The sequence below is a fragment of the Macaca fascicularis genome, chromosome 8, assembly GCF_037993035.2.
Source record: "Macaca fascicularis isolate 582-1 chromosome 8, T2T-MFA8v1.1".
NCBI lineage: Eukaryota > Metazoa > Chordata > Mammalia > Primates > Cercopithecidae > Macaca > Macaca fascicularis.
This window is the reverse complement of record NC_088382.1, coordinates 35824265-35842296: the sequence shown is the minus strand read 5'-3', so window position 1 is coordinate 35842296 and position 18032 is coordinate 35824265. Positions and strand designations below refer to the sequence as shown.

At 36.6% G+C, this 18032-nt stretch overlaps 1 protein-coding gene across 18 annotated transcripts in view; it reads right to left on the bottom strand.

Annotated features, from left to right (window-relative positions):
- Window positions 1-18032, bottom strand: part of NRG1 (neuregulin 1) — a 1138773-nt gene that overhangs the window by 170875 nt on the left and 949866 nt on the right. For all 18 annotated transcript variants that reach the window (XM_065519067.2, XM_045399020.3, XM_045399022.3 and 15 more), the window contains one exon: window positions 4859-5036. In XM_065519067.2, coding sequence (XP_065375139.1) covers window positions 4859-5036 — 178 coding nt within the window. The remainder of the gene's footprint in view (window positions 1-4858; window positions 5037-18032) is intronic.

Below are 18032 nucleotides of genomic sequence, written 5' to 3'. Positions count from 1 at the left end.
GTTTTTGCAATATAGTGACTTCCTAATAAGTGTTAGCTATTATTATAGTAATTACATCCTATATTCCTGAAATATTTGGATTTTCATAACCATACATTACTTTTAGAATGAGAAAAAACAGTACAGTGTAAAAATAAATTAATGCGAAGTAATTTGAAGATAAAAAATTCTGAATATTAATTTCCTTTTCATTTTTTTAATATCAGAAAGCACACTGTGTTTTTTAGTGAGTGCTCACTTACAAGGTGAATTCAAGGTTTCATTAGCTATTACTTAGTTTAGTTTTATTTTAGCTTGATTCTTCTACCATAGTTACAGGCTAAGGAAACTTAATTACACATAGGGAAGAACTCTTCTGTTTATACAGTTTTGGTTCCCTGACCCCTAAGAAATTATACAGACAGTGTTTGTGTGTGTGTGTGTGTCCAACACTGCTTCAGACAGTGTAAAACTGATCATCGTGAAAAGGACAAAGAAGTGAAAGAGGAAATTATGATTTTTTTTTTTTAAAGTATAGAGACAGGGTCTTGCTTTGTTTCCCAGGCTGGTCTTAAACTCCTGCACTCAAGAGATCCTCAATAGCTGGGACGGTAGGTATACACCACTGTGCTTGGCTAAAAGAGGGGCTTCTTAAACAACAGAACCAGTCACTGTACCACGTGCCTCACATAAACCATATAGAATGCCACTGAGTCCCATTTTCTACATGAGAACATTGAGATTTCATTATATATAAAGTTCAAGTGATCTAATAGAGTTGCTAAGCTAAGATGAGAAAAAAATGCACATAAACTTTTTCCATTATAAAGTCAAAAAAGGCAACCATTAAAAATAGAAGAAATAATTTGTAATACTTTTTCAATGTGAATAAAACAATGAGAGCCAATTTTAAACAAAATTAAAATAGTAAAAGCTGAGGCAAAATTAAGGGTATCCAAAAGTGTGTGAAACATACAAATAATAGAAAGTCAGCCTTTGATAAAGCTAAGAAAGAATAGGTATTTAAATGAGGTCAATCTGACAGTCCTCACATATGAATCTGTCACACGCCAAGCTTTTTAACCAGTTTTCTTGATTGAAATCATCCACCAGTCAAAGAAAACAAGAACAAAGAGATAAGCAGACATATAACACGAGGGAAGTTTCCATTTCTTTTAATTGGCCCCACACGTGGGTTAGCGAAAGAAAACAAAGGCTCAGATAGGAATTCAAAAATCATACGAAGAACACATAGGAATGTAGTTTTTAGTAGGACCATGAGCAAAAGAAGGGTAAAGATTTTACAAAATAATAGAAGTTGCATATTGCTGTGAAATTGTTGCATTAAACACCAAGGGATTAAAAGGATATTTTGGCTGCTGCTATGCACAATCTAGATTATAAAAAATGTGAAAAAGAAGTCAAGACTAAAGATTGGAAAAGAGTCAATGTATTTAAATAAAGAGAATCCCAGAAAAATCTTACACTTCAAACTAAACTTCACCTCTGCTTGGTTGATCATAGCCTAAGAAAAAGTTTAAGTCAAAATAACCAACTAACCACTGCAGAATACTAATAGTCTGAATATCTTAGTAATTAAAACTCATTAATAGTAATATATAAATGAATCTGTAAAATAAGAATCTTTTAATTAAAGCCATTATCCTAAGCATGCCAGAGCCCTATGTTCTGACTTCTGACTTTATGTAGCAAAATCACAAATATCTTCTGGAAAAACACAAGAGTTAGAGTCAAGTTTAACAATTCATTACCACTATGATCTACAGGAAGAAACTTAGCTTCCTTCATTTTCAGGATATTAATGTTTTAAATGGGTATAACAATAATTATATTCATTCTACTTATATTTACAGGATAAATTGAAATAATAGAACACCTTGCAAATGTTAATTAAATTTAGATTCAGCTGGATCCTTTAATCTTAAAAAAACCTGACAATGCTTTTTTAAATAAAAAGACGCAATTTTAGATATGACAAAATACCCAATTCTAAAAATTGAAAAGCTGATTATCAAATAGCTGTCCACTCTATACAAAGTATGTCTTTTTAGATCAAATATGTTAACTGTTTTGCTGCAAATGATTTATAGTTGCATCACTTCAATACATTTTTCACCATTTAATTATTTCCAGCAAGACTATTGTTTAAAAGAAGTAATTTCTGACTATTGCCCTTTCTGGTATTATGGGATTTTATTAATATGTAGACAGTGCTCTTAGCTGTCTGGACCTATGAAGCCAATATGAAAATGCTTTTCTGAATACTAATGATACTTTTATATGTCATCGAAGCCATGTAACAAATTACCTCTTTAAGTATACATGTACCTTTTCTAAAGCCTATTCATTCTAGTCAGTTCACTTTTTTAAAGAATTCATTTTCTCATCTTATCTACCGAAATTTCATTTGCTTCTCTCCAGGTAGCATCAGATTGAATATTTGCAGTGTGAGATGCTTTCTTCTAGATGAACTTCTCCTCCCTCCCTTCCTCCTCCCCTGCTCTAGCAGTGTTGTAACACATGATTTCCAGAATTCCCATGTTTTATATAAGACTGAACTAGATAATCTCTATACAGTCTTATGACCCCCGCCCCTGGGTACAGAGATTATAATACCCTATACCTCTTTAATTTCTCCACAGTCCTACCATAAAACCTTTCATGGCACTTAAATATTACTGGTATCCTTTGACAGCCACGTAGAAATAAATGAGACATTACCCTGCATGTAGAGATAACTTCATTTCTTACTAACTTGTTGGATGAAAAGCAAACACCAAAATCGATTCCATCCAAAATCTAGGAGTATTTTTGTCCTGTTAAACTTCTTTATAAGAATCATACTTATCTTTTCAATTCATTCATTGTATTTCCTACTCCCCTCATGCACATATGCTGTTAAATATGAAGGTTCTCCAGTTTTAAGAAAGGAACCCAAGAAACAGATTTGTACCAAATCTATTTAATCTATATAGCAAAATCACAAGTATCTGTTGAAAAGGCATGAGACTTAGAGTCAGACCTATTTCAAATCTAAGTTGAACCATTCATTACCACTATGATCTACAGGAAGAAACTTAACTTCCTTCTTTCTCAGTATATTACATTTTTTAATGGGTATAACAATAATGAACTCAGTTCTCATTGAGTCTCTTACTAGTTATATGACTTGAGGCAAAGCAGAACACTTTTTTGATGCTCAATTTCCTAATCTGCAAAGTAAGATAGTTGCCATGTGCTGTTGAACTGCTACATATTGGAATAATGTAAAAAAATAAGTAATATTAGGTATAAAAATGCCATGTCTCTTTACAATATTACATTTTGTATCTTTGAAGTACCACCTGCTGCAGAAAGTGATACAATACACTTTATTATTCTTCCAAAGCAACAGATCTATCTGACATGATCAATAACTAGAGTCAACATGTAGTTAATAAAGTAAGTATATAGCTTATAAAACCACAGAAACTAGAAACAAAAACCTAATTACAGTCATCAGAGCAAACAAACACTTTGATAAGATTAAATTTAATTCTCACTGTAATCACTTTGCTCATGAATGTGTAACAACTTTCTGGCTAATGTCCTATAAAATCAAAGTACAGGAGAATGTTCTGTTGCTTCTGTTACCATACTTGGGGGTTCACTGTGACATTTGAGTGCAGAAAATGTCATCTTTGAGTTTGGAACCACTATTATACATGTCACATTGATTAAAAGACTCTTTAGAAGCAGAAATCCAACTGACTTATCTCTTCTCTGATTTCAAAATGTAGTTTGATATTAGAAGAAATGATTCTTAAGTAAGGAAGTAAATAAGAATGAAGAGTGTAGGTATGATAACAGAGCATCATTTTAGAGTAGATCCAGAATGCATCCACCAAGATGTTACAGGAATCACATTAAACCCTGTCAAATATGGACCCCCTCAGGGAGAGTAGGAACATTTAAAATTCTTGCTACTTAAGATTACCTGATTTTAAAATCTGCTAGAGTGACAATGTGCTTTATCAGCAGTGTCAGTTAAAAATTCTTATTAGATATAATTATATCATTAACCCCATGTTAAAAAATAGTCTGAATTCAACTGGTTACATTCCAATTCTTTCTATAAATCTAAGTATTTACTGAGCTTTATAATGAAGTTGTGATTTTAGCTGTGTAAGGCACTGGTACTCTACATTATTATATGCATTTGTCTTATTTTAAAGAAATTGGTTTTTTTTTTCTTTTTTTTTTTTTTTTTTTTTTGAGATGGAGTCTTGCTCTGTTGCCCAGGTTGGAGTGCGGTGGCATGCTCTTGGCTCACTGCAACATCTGCCTCCCGGGTTCAAGTGATTCTCCTGCCTCAGCCTCCCAAGTAGCTGGGATTACAGGCACCCACCATGCCCGGCTACTTTTTGTGTTTTTCGTAGAGACGGGGTTTCACCATGTTGGCCAGGCTGGTCTCCAACTCCTGACCTCAGGTGATCTGCCCTCTTCGGCCTCCCAAAGTGTTGGGATTGGAGTCATGAGCCACTGTGCCTGGCCAAGAAATTGAATTTTAGGATCTATTACTATGATAGCATCTGCCACTAATGCACTCTTCCTTCTTCCCTTCCATCTCTTCTTACTTCCTATAGCTCTTTCTCCATCCATCCTTTCTTTTCTTTATCAACAAGTTGTAAGAACCAGAAACTCTGAATTCTTGCCTGTGTGATAAGATGATTTTTTGTCATTATATAATGAAACAGCTTTTCACTTATTATCTATCATGTTTCTGATAGTAAGCTCACTTATTAGGGCCTAAATAACGTTTATATGTTATTTACTTTATTGCTGGGGCAGTCTCTACTATTTTATGGATTATACTTACCCTGGCTTTTTTTGTATCTTGATGTTTTGTGGTTTGTTTTTTCGATTCAATTCATTCCCATTCTTGAACCACTTGAATCTGAGAGAGGAGTATTCAGAACTGGTTTCACATCGAAGGACTAGTTTGGAACCTGCAGCCGACTCCTGGCTTTTCATCTCTTTCAATCGGGGAGGCAAGGCTAAAATAAGAGAAGGAAAAAACAATTCTGATCACCAGGCAATCTTTCAAAGAGAAACATTTAATTTTGAGTTAGCCTGATCAAGGCACCATTCCAAAGGTTTTATTAACAGAGAGAAAAACAATCTCAAAATGGATGAGTGAAAATGGATCTCATCTTGGAGAAAAATAAAATGCCCAAATAAAATATACTCAGAAGAAAAGAGAACCTAGATTAGAAAATTATTCCTTAAAAAAAGTCTAGATAGTTACTTATTCAAGCTTATATTCTCTGATGCCATTAAGAATCCTGAACATTGGTAATTTCAAATAACCAAAAGCCTGTGTTAAAGGAGCATATGTAGGCCGGACGCGATGGCTCACACCTGTAATCCCCCAACTTCGGGAGGCTGAGACAGGAGGATCACTTGAGCTCAGAGGTTGGAGACCAGTTTGGGCAAGTGGTGAAACCCCATCTCTATGAAAATACAAAAATTAGCGCGGCATGTGGCATGTACCTGTAGTTCCAGCTACCTGGGAGGCTGAGGTGGGAGGACCACCTGAGCCCAGGAAGTCAATGCTGCAGTGAGCTATGATCCCACCACTGCACTTCAGCCTGAGCAACGGAGTAAGATTCTGTTTCAAAAAACATTTTTTTTAAATAAAAATAAAAGGAGAATATGTAACCGGGCCATTATTTTTAAAGCGTGTTCACATCCCAAATCACAGTGTATCACAGTTCTGTGAATAGGCGCAGGAAGCATCACATCCATTTTTAAAATCGGGAAGTTTAATTTCAGAGATAAGTAAGTGGCTGACTTTATCCATGGTTACAAAGTTTGTGGGTACTCAGAGCTAGGGCTCATTTCACTATCCTGTCATCAGAGAGGACCAAAGAACACAGAAAACCCATCAATCTTAACAATGGCCCCTTTCTTCAAGACAGAAGTTCTCTGATGCTACCACTCTTTGACTGGACCTACACAGTTGCTATCCCAAACACAATGAATGGACCATTCCAGATGACCACGACTCACATCAAATTCTCTCTTTGATCGGATTTAGTGCATGTAAATAGTCTCAACAGAGACTGTGAGTACTTAAATTATGCATTAACTTGGAGAATACATTAAACACCTACATACCATTCTTATTTTAAGCAAGACAGCTTAAAAATATCTACTGAAATACTTACAGATAAAATGTTATAATATCTGAGATTTGCTTCAAGATAATACGGTGGTGGGGAATGGATAGGCATAAAGTTGAAAAACAATTACCAAGAACCCGATAACTGTGGAAGCGGGTAATACGGACATGTGGTGGTGTGTTATGCAATTCCATATAGTATGTCTAATTCTGTTTATCACAGCCATTTGTTAAAAGCATAGATGAATAAATTTTCCTCTGCACACATAATTTCTCTTAATAAGTATCAAACATCACAGAACCCGAGAATTCAACAACTCTCAGTTTCCTCAGAGTCTCAGAAAAGCCAGCTAAAAAATCTACTTCTGCTCCAGTTCAGGAATGTTAAACAGGAACTCCCAGAAAACAAACCCAGGCAAATGAGTCTGCACCTCCCTGATTCAGTACCTACTTATTCACTGGGTAAGGGGCTCAAGACTCCAAGGACAGTAATCAGGGTCACCTAACCATGAACAGGAAATGGAGTACCTTTCCTACTCAGAGAACTCTATTTGTTTTTCTACGATTCTGCCCTTGCCAAGTAAATCCAAAAAATGTCAAGAATGAACACATGAAGTTTCCAATAAATTTCAGAAAAAAATCATCTGAACACTGTGATTTCTTAGCAGTACCCCTACAGTTACATATCCCCCTTTTTATTTATTTGGTGGCTGGGAGATGAGGTAGAGAAGCAGGCATTTAATGTAGCGGAAACACTGACAAATTAGAAAACTTATTTTAGCTGTTCTTAGCCCCTGATACCTGATGATTTTGTCTGGTTCTTTTTTTTTTTTTTTTTTTTTTTTTTTTTTTTTTTGACAGCTTGAAAATATTTTTTTCTGAAAAGCTTTCATAGAAGTCTTTTTAAAATGTGGTTCATGAATCTCTGTTTTGCAGGTTTTTAAAAACAGACTAAATTCTCATGTATCTGAAATAGTGTCTACATATTTCTGTTAACTCCTTAAGATCATTTTTAACTTTGTGATCCTGGTGATGGGATTGATTGATTGATTGATTGATTGATTGAGACAGGGTCTTGCTCGGTTGCACAGGCTGGAGTGCAGTGGCATGATCATGGCTCACTGCAACCTCTACCTATTGGGCTCAAGTAACCCTCCCACCTCAGCCTCCTGAGTAACTGGAACCAGAAGTGCATGCCACTATGACTGGCTGATTGTTGTATTTTTTGTAGAGACAGAGTTTTGCCATGTTAGCCAGGCTGGTCTCCACATCCTGGGCTCAAACAATTCGCCTGCCTTGGCCTCCCAGAATGTTGGGATTACAGGTGTGAGCCAAAGGCCTGGTGAAGGGTTTTAAAGAAACAAATCTGCTGGTGCTAAATGACACCAAAAAAACTGGTTTACATATATTAAGAAAAATACATTGCCTCATTAATTTATGTATAAACTGAAATAACTAGTTTGAATTCTTCACCCCTCTTAATTTTACATTGAACTTGGGAACACACCAGAACTTCCAAGGTTTATTCCCTTGCCTCTAAGCAAAATGCCTTATACATGAATTTTCTTGTCTCTGCTGCCCCTGAGACAGCAAGACCAATGCCCCTCTCTTCCTCTTCCTTCTCAGCCTACTCAACATGAAGATGACAAGGATGAAGACCTTTATAATGATCCACTTTCACCTGGTGAATAGTAAATATATTTTCTCTTCCTTGTAATATTTTCTTCATGTTATTGTATTATAAGAATACCATATATAACACATATAAGATAAAAATATTTATTAATCAACTGTTTGTGTTATTGATAAGACTTCCAGTCAACAGTAGGCTATTAGTAGTTAAGTTTGCAGGGGTCAAAAGTTATACTTAAATTTTTGACCACACAGGGGATTGGCACCCCTAACGCCTGCATTGTCTGAGTGTCAACCATACTTCAGATACCTTCTCTTTAAGGACCATGTTCCCCACTTACCACTCCATATATTTGCTTATCAATATAGTCTGAACATACTATGGAGACTTTGTTTTCTTCCATTTTGATAAACATTTTATCACAAAATCAGTTTGTCTCTCTTTCCCTCTTTTCTCTCATTCCCTCTTTTCTTTTCTCTCTTTAGCTCATCTCTCCTTCCTCTTCACCTTCTGTTTTCATTAGTTTATTTCTTATTTCTGTATTAGGTGTCTTGATTTCAAACATGAGCAAACAATACGACAAATTCAAAATGATAGATATTCTACAAAACACCTGAAATAGGCTTTAAAATCAATGTCATAAATAACAAAAAAGACTGTGAATGTGATCTAGATGAAAGGAGACTAAAGAGACATGGCAAGTCAATGCAATGTGGAGCTACTGATTGGATCCTGCTCCAAGGGAAAAAGAGCTACATAGGATATTATTGGGACTACTGGGGAAATCTGAATAAAAATATTGTATCAAAGTTAAATTTCTCAAGTGGGAGCACTGCATTGCGGTTACGCAAAGGAATCTCCTGGTTCTTAGACAATATCTGCTTAAGCATTTAGGGGTGAAATGTCATGATGTCTTCAACTAAACTTTAGACGGTTTAGCAAATAGAAATACATTTATACATATACACACTAACACATACATAGAGGAAAATAAAACCGGCAGCCTTGGTCTGTCTCTGATTTTTTGCTTTTCTCATCTGATCTTTCTGCCATTAGATAAAAGACCTAGGCTTCATTAAGTACGCACGTGTGTGTGTGTCTGTGTGTGTGTGTGTGTGTGTGTGTGTGTGTGTCTGTGTGCATTAGTCTGTTCTTTTTTCAACTTTTATTTTAGATGCAGGGGGTACATGCACAGATTTCTGTATGGGTAAATTGAGTGTTGCAGGGGTTTGCTGCATAGATGACTTTGTTGCCCAAGTAACAAGCATAGTACTCAACTGGTAGTTTTTCAGTCGTCACGTTCCTCTCACTCTACACTCTCAAGGAGGTTCTGGTGTCTATGGTTTGCTTCTTTATGTTCATGTCATTAAGTATTTTTAAAGTCTTGGTTAATTTGCATTTATGAAAGAAATTCTCGTAATTATTAGAGTTAATAATTTATAAGTTAAATTTAATAATGAATCATTTAAATTCATTTAAATCATTTAAATTCTGCCGGCAGTATTGCACTGAAATGTTCATATGGTTCATCCTCACAATTGTGACTTCAAGGGCTCCAACCCCACTAGGTCTTTTGATGGAAGGAAACCAATTGTTCATTGGGCAGGTCAACATTTCTCCTTTCCTTTGGGGTCCATACGCAGAGTGGTACATCCCTTGTCTTACGAGATGATCTACAATGCAATGAGGCAGAGACCTTCAGATCCAAGGTCCTTCTTAGCTAAAATATCCCCTCCTAAGCTGACCCTGATGTACGAACATTTCTCGATGTTTGGGGTTCAAGGATACCTCTAGTGACCAGCCTGAATTTCTCTCTCTTGCACATAGTTCCAAATCCATCAGATGTGGAAAAGCTCGTGGCTACTCTAACTTTGCATCCCTAGAAGTCCAGGTGTAATAATGTGCCTGCTGTGTCCTTCTGGGGTAACTTCTATGACATGAGGATATCCAGCTTTTCAGAAAACAGTTCTCTTAAGTTGATAACTCAAAATCCTCCATAGCATAAGTGAAGAAACACATCTGTGTACTACCAACAGATTGCATCTTTGACCTATGGGTGTCCTGCTGTCAGTGGTACCTTCTAGACAAGGACTACACAAAGTTTCTCACTCACTCAGGGTAGAACCCAAATTCAAGTATCAAGGACACAGGGCAATAATTTTAAACCTTTTTTTATCTTTGCGGATATTATTTGAAACTTTTTGTCTTCCAGGACTATTGGAATAACCCTGAATATTTCACAGATTCTTATAAAAATGCAAACTAATATTTGAGTCCATGTGGTTTGTATGATTTTTTTCATCCTTCCATAGTAAGTCAATTTTCAACAGAGTAAATTTTCTTTTGTCATAGATTATATAAATAGCTATCTGTTAATAGAATTCATTTTCATGTTTCTCAGGCATATGCTTTACTCACATGAAACAATCTCATTTATTTCACTGAAATAAAACCTATTCACCAAGTATCTTCCAATACCTAGTAATAACTTTATAAGGCCAATGGTAGTTCCTAAACTTGGGGTCAATTCTTGTTAACTGAGTACTCGAATTTTAAAAGTGCAAAAAAATTTTTTACTTGTCTTGCAAGTCTTATCCATGCATAAAAGATCTGTTAATAAAAAATTGGCTGAAGGCAAGCTCAAGGCTAAGTTAATGCTTCAAATGCAGGAGGTGTTCCGAGAATCTTAAGTGTGATTTAATTGTATTTGGTCTACCGCAGTTCATAATTTTGCTTTCTATGTGTTTCTAGAGGGGTGGTAGTTCCACACCCTGAAACAATTTAATAACATAGCAAGTTTCAAGCAGTCTGTGCCTAAATCTATTTCAAACTTGCTTGACATTAATATAAACATATCCACACCCTTAGAAATGCATCAACAGAGGCAGACAGTCAAGTGCAAAGAACAGCCTTTTAAAACAGACATGCAAATGCCATCAGACCAATGCCACACATTTCACAGGCATTTCTTTTGAATACTTCTTTTTACAGGCTTTAAGTATTTTCAAAGATTTTAAAAGATCACAAATATACTCTTCTGACTCTAACTCAAAACATGCAGGTATACGAGGTATACTTTCAAAGTCTACTTTTGTAATCTGCTTTTCCTATTTGCTATGTCACACGATTTAGGAAAAAACTTGTGGTAATCCAAAAATACTTATATTTCATATTCTGACCACCACAAAAACTCAATGTGACATGTTCATTTATTCCAATAATTTAATGGGTGAATAAATACTTGTGGTAAGGGCAAAATAAATTTCCAAAAAAAAAAACAAACCCTCATTCATCTAAGCAATCCTCTTGTTTTAATCATCTACTGTGCCCTTATTTTTCAAATATTATCCATGCAGCTATATCAAATATTGTACTGTATTGTTAAGAACAGGAAACAAATTTTAGCATGTGTATGCTGCAGAGATAATGCTGATGGCATGTGACACTAGATAAGTTGTTATTTCTGGTCTCTGGAGGATCTGACAATGCAAAGCTAGCTCCTATCTTTACTCTCCACGTTTGTGCAGCTAATCTGAACAGCCTCAACACATTGAACAAATTACACAGGAAATCTGCAAAATATTATCAAGTAACAGTGAGCTTTCAGCTATGATCCCAGTGAAGTCTTCCCTGCATAAATGTGTAAAAAGCCCACCATCACACATGTGCAGATCCCACAGTGACAACCGGTGACTGACAATTATGTTAGCTGATGAAAGCCACACGAACATCATTAATCAATCCTCTATGCAGGCTGTCCTTTTGTTAATAGTCATGTTAGAAGTAGATAAATTACTATGGAGAGTCTCCAAAACTCCCCCGATCATATTTCTCCCTCCTTGGACTAACTCACAAAGTTGATTACGGTCCTGCAACAGAGTGGATAAACTTTGTGCTCTTCCATCTGGTCTTCTCTTCTGAGCTGCACTCACAAATTTGGCTATAAAAGGGAAAGTTTGTCTTATCAGATGAAAATGTGTAAATATAGCTGTGTAAAAGGCAGCACATTCTAGTGGTGATGGTATTGTGGAATGCACCTAGGTTTTAATGCCCTGCTGCTGATGCAGTGGGTGATGTTGAGTTATATCCCGAATCGCCCAACAAGACCATTATTTGTTGCCACCTGTGGTGATGTTGTGCTCACCCTGCCCTGTGTTCTAGATGAATCAGGCTCCAGACGGAATATTCTTGATTCAAGTCGCTTAAATAGAGTTCCCTGTGAGCTGAAATGGAGTTGCGATTTGTCCCTGCTTATTGAGGAACGAGGATGGTACCTTCATTTGAAATAAAAGTTGCCATAAAATTCAGTATTTTGTTATAAAATATTCTCAAGCTGACTCTGTCTACCACTGGCAGCAAACTAAATCCAACCAGCAAACACGCTGGGAATAGGCTTCAAAGTAGGACTAAGATGGCTGGACTCTGGAAACTCCATTCTAGCAGTTCCATGTTCAACTTCTTACATAATACAATGATGTGTATATGAACTACTGAATAATTTATTTGCAAGCATGCTGAATGACGTCACATCACATGCATAGAATGTGTCATTATACAACATAAAAGAAGAAAATTGGGGGCACCATTGCAGCATTTTACTTCTAACACTCATCACAGTGGTGCCACTATGCCAGAGCTGGCTTCCTACTAGTGCTTCATTTTGATTTCCCAAACATATTGGTTTCCTTTGGTGGGGGATTTTACATGCGGATGTCCTCCAAGTTTCACTTCTCACAATTAACTGCTACAAAATGACTGAAACAGTATTCTTTAAGATATTTGATTTGAGGGTATGAGCCACAACTAGCCCAGTTAAATAGTATGCATATGCTAAGGCCATCGAAGATGATTAATCATATTCTACATCTGAAAACCATACTCAACTGACTGCATTTAAAAAATACACGTAGAGGGCTGGGCGCCGGTGGCTCACGCCTGCAATCCCAGCACTTTGGGAGGCCAAGGCAGATGGATCACATGAGATCAGGAGTTCAAGGCCAGCCTGACCAACATGGTAAAACCCCATCTCTACTAAGAACACAAAAATTAGCCAGGCATTGTGACACATATCTGTAATCCCAGTTACTAGGCAGGTAGAGGCATGAAAATCACTCGAACTAGGGAGGCAGAGATTGCAGTGGGCAGTCCACTGCACTCCAGCCTGGGTGACAGGGTGAGAGTCCATCTCAAGAAACAAAACAAACAAGCAAAAAACACATGTACAAACACAGGGCCATTCAAGGAATTTATCCCTACCAAATCAAACAAGGGTAGGCGAGTTACTAGCAGGGGGTCACAGTCCCTATTTGGAGGATCAGGCTATTGCCTGACTGTGTATGTGTCCATTTTGATTGATACTATACCTAAACATCAAAATTACTAAATTTATTGAATGGAAGATACACAGGATCTCAGGCTCTCCTAACCCAAAGTAGGACTTCAAGTGTCTGCTGAAAGGATGAGGAAGAATCTGGAAGACACCGACAAAGAAGAAACCCAGGTACAAAATGATTCCAGAGGCCCCATCTATCTTCTCTATGACTTTTTATTACTATGAATCGTGAGGCCCTGTGACATTGTTTGTGTTCTGTATGCCACTGGGCTAGGACTCTTATGCTGCTCTGCTGTCAGACACTAACAAAAATGACATGTAAATCTAATGGGAAACTTGTCAAGTAGGTTGAATTATCTTTACTTTGAAGTTTTCATGTTCTGTATTTCTCTTATCTGGTCATCACTGTTGGAGGACTCTCAAACTGGACCCCGCCTCAGCTGAGACCCTGGTCGTTTCCTTGCTAGCTCATTTATTTCACCTGATTTCAGAGTCTAGCCAGATGGTCAGATGGTTCTTGTATTATTGCAAGAAGAGTGCATAAATTTTCACATTACCTTCTCTGCTTTAATTTTTTTTTCTTTTGGAGGCAGAGTCTCACTCTGTCACCCAGGCTAGAATGCAGTGGTGTGATGTTATCATAGATTACTGCAGCCTTGGAATCCTAAGCTCAAGCTCAAGTGATCCTCCTGCCTTAGCTTTTCATATATCTGGGACCAGAGGCACAGGCACACACCACCATGCTGGGTTTGTTTTGTTTTGTTTTGTTTGGTATACGGAGATTCACTATGTTGCTCAGGCTGGTCTCAAACACCTAGCTTCAAGCAATCTTCTTGCTTCAACCTCCCAAAATGCTGGGATTATAAGTGTCAGCCACCATGTCTTCTATGCCCTCAAGTCAAAGTTGCTCTTCTCCATTGACTGACCAGAGTCTACAGGATACTTAACTGTTAATGTGCCTTGTTGTTACTACATATTCCCAAAATTACCATTTGGTCAAATCTCCTTTCATCTGCAACAGTTCTGGTATGTATTTCATGAAAGATACATAATGATTATTTCCACTTACAGGTGAGGAGACGGAAATTGATAGGGGAACTTAATGTTGTAAGTCTAACAAGCTGTACTTAAACCTAGGACTGTTTATCATACCTAGTTTTCCTACAAAGTTTGAAGTGGAGGTAGAAAACGGAGAGAAGGACAGGAGATTAAAAATCTGGGAAAGATTACTCCATTTCATAGCCACTACGGTAAATTTTTTTGTTCTTATGAGCTATATAAATCAAATCATCTCTCCCCATTTGTGAGAAATTTACAATACTGTAAAACTCTACAAGGGAAAATGAATGCAGGTTTATTAGGTAAGATAATTTTTCACCCTGATAATTGAAATTAGTTATTTATTGAAATTAGCAATCTCCCTTTTCTATATAGTTCCTTGCCCTGTACTTCCCAGTTAGGGGCTAAAGATAAAAAACTTAAAACAACTATAATATATTTTCAAAGCCTATGAGATGAAGTTAAATAAAGTCCCTTTTATTTATAGTACATCTATATACAATATATATAGTAGTATGTAGTGTGTATATATATATTTTATATATATAGTACTTTCAACCATAAATGCCTTTGAATAATAACAGCTGATACTTATTGAGTACTTACTACGTGCCAGGCATTGTTCTAAGAGCTTTACGCTCATTAACGTTTTTAAGTTTCATGATAACTCCAGGAGGTATGTATTATTATCATTATCCTCAACTTACAGATGAAGAAACAGAAACAGAGAGGTAAAGTAACCTGTCTATAGTCACACAGCTGGTATACTATCAAGTCAGTATCTGAACCCAGGAAGTCTGACTCCAGAGCCCTGGCTCTTAACTACTGGACAATGTGCTAAAGATTCTATTTATTGATCTATCAATAGGGACCATATTTTCCTCACAAAACCTGGGATACACCACATGACATTATTTCCGCACTTATTCCACATGCAAAAGACAGTCTGAGAAATACAGTAGATATGCAAAATTGCTGAATTTTCTGAGCTACTTGGATAATTTAAGGGGAAATAAAACAAGACAATACTCGCAATTGGTGTTAAAAAAAAAAAAAAAAAAAAAACTTTGTTTGAACTATGTAGTTGTCTGTCATATGCCAAATGCCACAAGGGTTAACAGTGCTGTATCTCACTCCTGTGTTCACTGCGATGTGATAACCCCCATGTGAGGATACAGCAACAAAAGTATCTTAATGGATTAATGTTCTTTCGAGGTGTAAAGGCAATACACCATGACAATGAACACTGGAGCAAATCACTGCACCGTGGCCAGCAGCTGGAAAGTAAATGTTCCACAGGCCTAATTGATTCTATCACCACAGCTGCCCCCAATTATAAGAACATCTCACTCTCGGACATAAAGATGTCCAGCAAGCTTCACTGAAGGCAATCAACTCACAGGGTTAAAATGGATCCAGTACAATTTTACCTAATTGATGTGTAGCAAATTTCACGTGACATAAGCTTATAAATATGATTTTTTCCATTGTCATAAAATAGGAGTTTTTTCTCATGTGTTATACATACCAGCCATATTCACTTCCAAAATGTTAAACAGAAAAATTGAGAAACATCTAGTTACTAAAAATTTAATATATATTTACTTATTTTCTTATTGTCAAGTTTTTTGTTCTGTTCTGATGTGTTTATTGCTTAGGTAAATTTAGCACATTAACATGACTTTGATATGTTAATATTTGTCTTTATAACCATTTCTTTGTTGAAATATATTTAATTTATGTCACTAAAATTCTCTTTTTTATTTAAAGAAATTTACTTACATGTTCTAAAGTAAATAAATTCCCAGGTAAAATGAGTTAGCACTTGATTATAGTTTTAAACAATGATAACTATGCGAAAACTTTTAAGCATTGCATATAAATGAACAAAGTTCCTGATACATGATCTAAGAACATTAGTTCCCTATAATCTATTTTTTTCACATAGCCATTTAAAACTTATTCCTTCTGTGAAAAAGAAAAATTTTAGCAGAGCTAATTCTGAAATAAATGTGTCCTTTCAGGACTTCTAAAATCTTTGTTTTTTACTCAGATCTACTTTCTTAGTAATTATGGTTTTCTGATTTTTTCATTTTTGTCCACAGATGACTTATTAAAGAGAACGATACTAAAACCTTAGTACCTGCCAGGATTGAAAGCCTTCTTTACTCGTTGAGGCCTACAATATCAAAGTTAAATTTCTCTCTGCTCCGTTCACTACAGTTTTAGGTAACCAACGTTGCATCCCTTCTTCAGCAGGGTCCACATTTGACTTTCTGAGGACCTTCAGAGCTTTCATAGCCTCCTTGCATTCTTAAGCAGGCCAATGGACAACTTAACAATTGAATTCCTTTTTTTGTTTTTTTTTGGGGGGGACGGAGCCTCCCTCTGTCGCCTGGGCTGGAGTGCAGTGGCGCAATCTCGGCTCACTGCAAGCTCCGCCTCGCGGGTTTTCGCCATTCTCCTGCCTCAGCTTCCGGAGTAGCTGGGACTACAGGAGCCCGACACCTCGCCCGGCTAGTTTTTTTGTATTTTTTTAGTAGAGACGGGGTTCCACCGTGTTAGCCAGGATGGTCTCGATCTCCTGACCTCGTGATCCGCCCGTCTAGGCCTCCCAAAGTGCTGGGATTACAGGCTTGAGCCACCGCGCCCGGCCAACAATTGAATTCTTATCATTTTACTTCTACCCCACAAGAAAGACCAGGGAAGGCAAATTCCTTATCTTAGGGTTCCCAGTGACATGAATTTGCTGAAGAGGTGGAAAATAACCAAAGTCAAATTAAACAGATCATTGACAGTAAGAAACCTGGTGCTATATTATTCTGTGACTACATTCTGTGGCCAGTATAACTTCAAAGCTGCTACACTTTCCCATACAGTCCTCCGAAGTCAAACTGTATGATGGAAGTCAGTGCCCTTTGGTGTCATAAAACACACAAAAAGAAATTCCAGTAAGAAAGAGTCCAAATGTGTCGTCTCCCCTATTTTACATAAAGCATAAATTCCTTAAAGAATCTTTTGAAAGTGAAAGTGAGTTGCTTCCCATACATTCTGACACAATCCACTGACTCCCAGAATGTAACACAATTTTCTCAGCACAAAGACTCAAAAATGTTACACAAAAGAAGCCAACATGAAGGTCACTTAGCCTGTCAACATGTAGCTTTCCTTACCCTACTATTAGCTACACTGGAGACCTTGCATGGATTGCACCATCTTGTGTACAACTTTTTTCGTGCTGAAATGAGATCATGTATGAAAGTACTTTCTAAAGAGTAGGCTAAATAGTGATAGTCTAAGAAATGCCTTCTGGGTGAGCCCAGGGTAGGGCACTGATAGTGAAATTTGCATTCTCTGAAGGGAGCTTTAAACAATCTAACCATGAGCTCTCTATATTTTAATTTCCTTTAATAACACAATCAGTTCCACCCATGAATTTAATTAATTCCCTATGAATCCCTGAAGACACTGGCACTCCACTAGAAATATCTTTTGTTTGTTTTTACTTAGAAAGAAGGTTAATTAGATTCTTTGTTAATAGTTTGTAAGTCCATGAATTTAAATTACTGCACTCTACACATAACATCTTGAGCTTCTGCCACAAGCTTGATAGACCCTATCAAAAAGAATGGAGACAGGAAACCTGGGTGAAGCACTTGTTTGGTCTGCAGGACGAAGCAGTCACAAAATTACTCTGAATCTCAATCATCTTGAGCAGAAAAAGGAGGGGAAACAGCACCTGCCATACCTATTTCAATACAGTTGTAAAAAGCTAATTAAAAAGAGTAATAAAAGCATTTTGCATATTTTAAAAATTAATATTATTAACTCTGATTTAACCACCA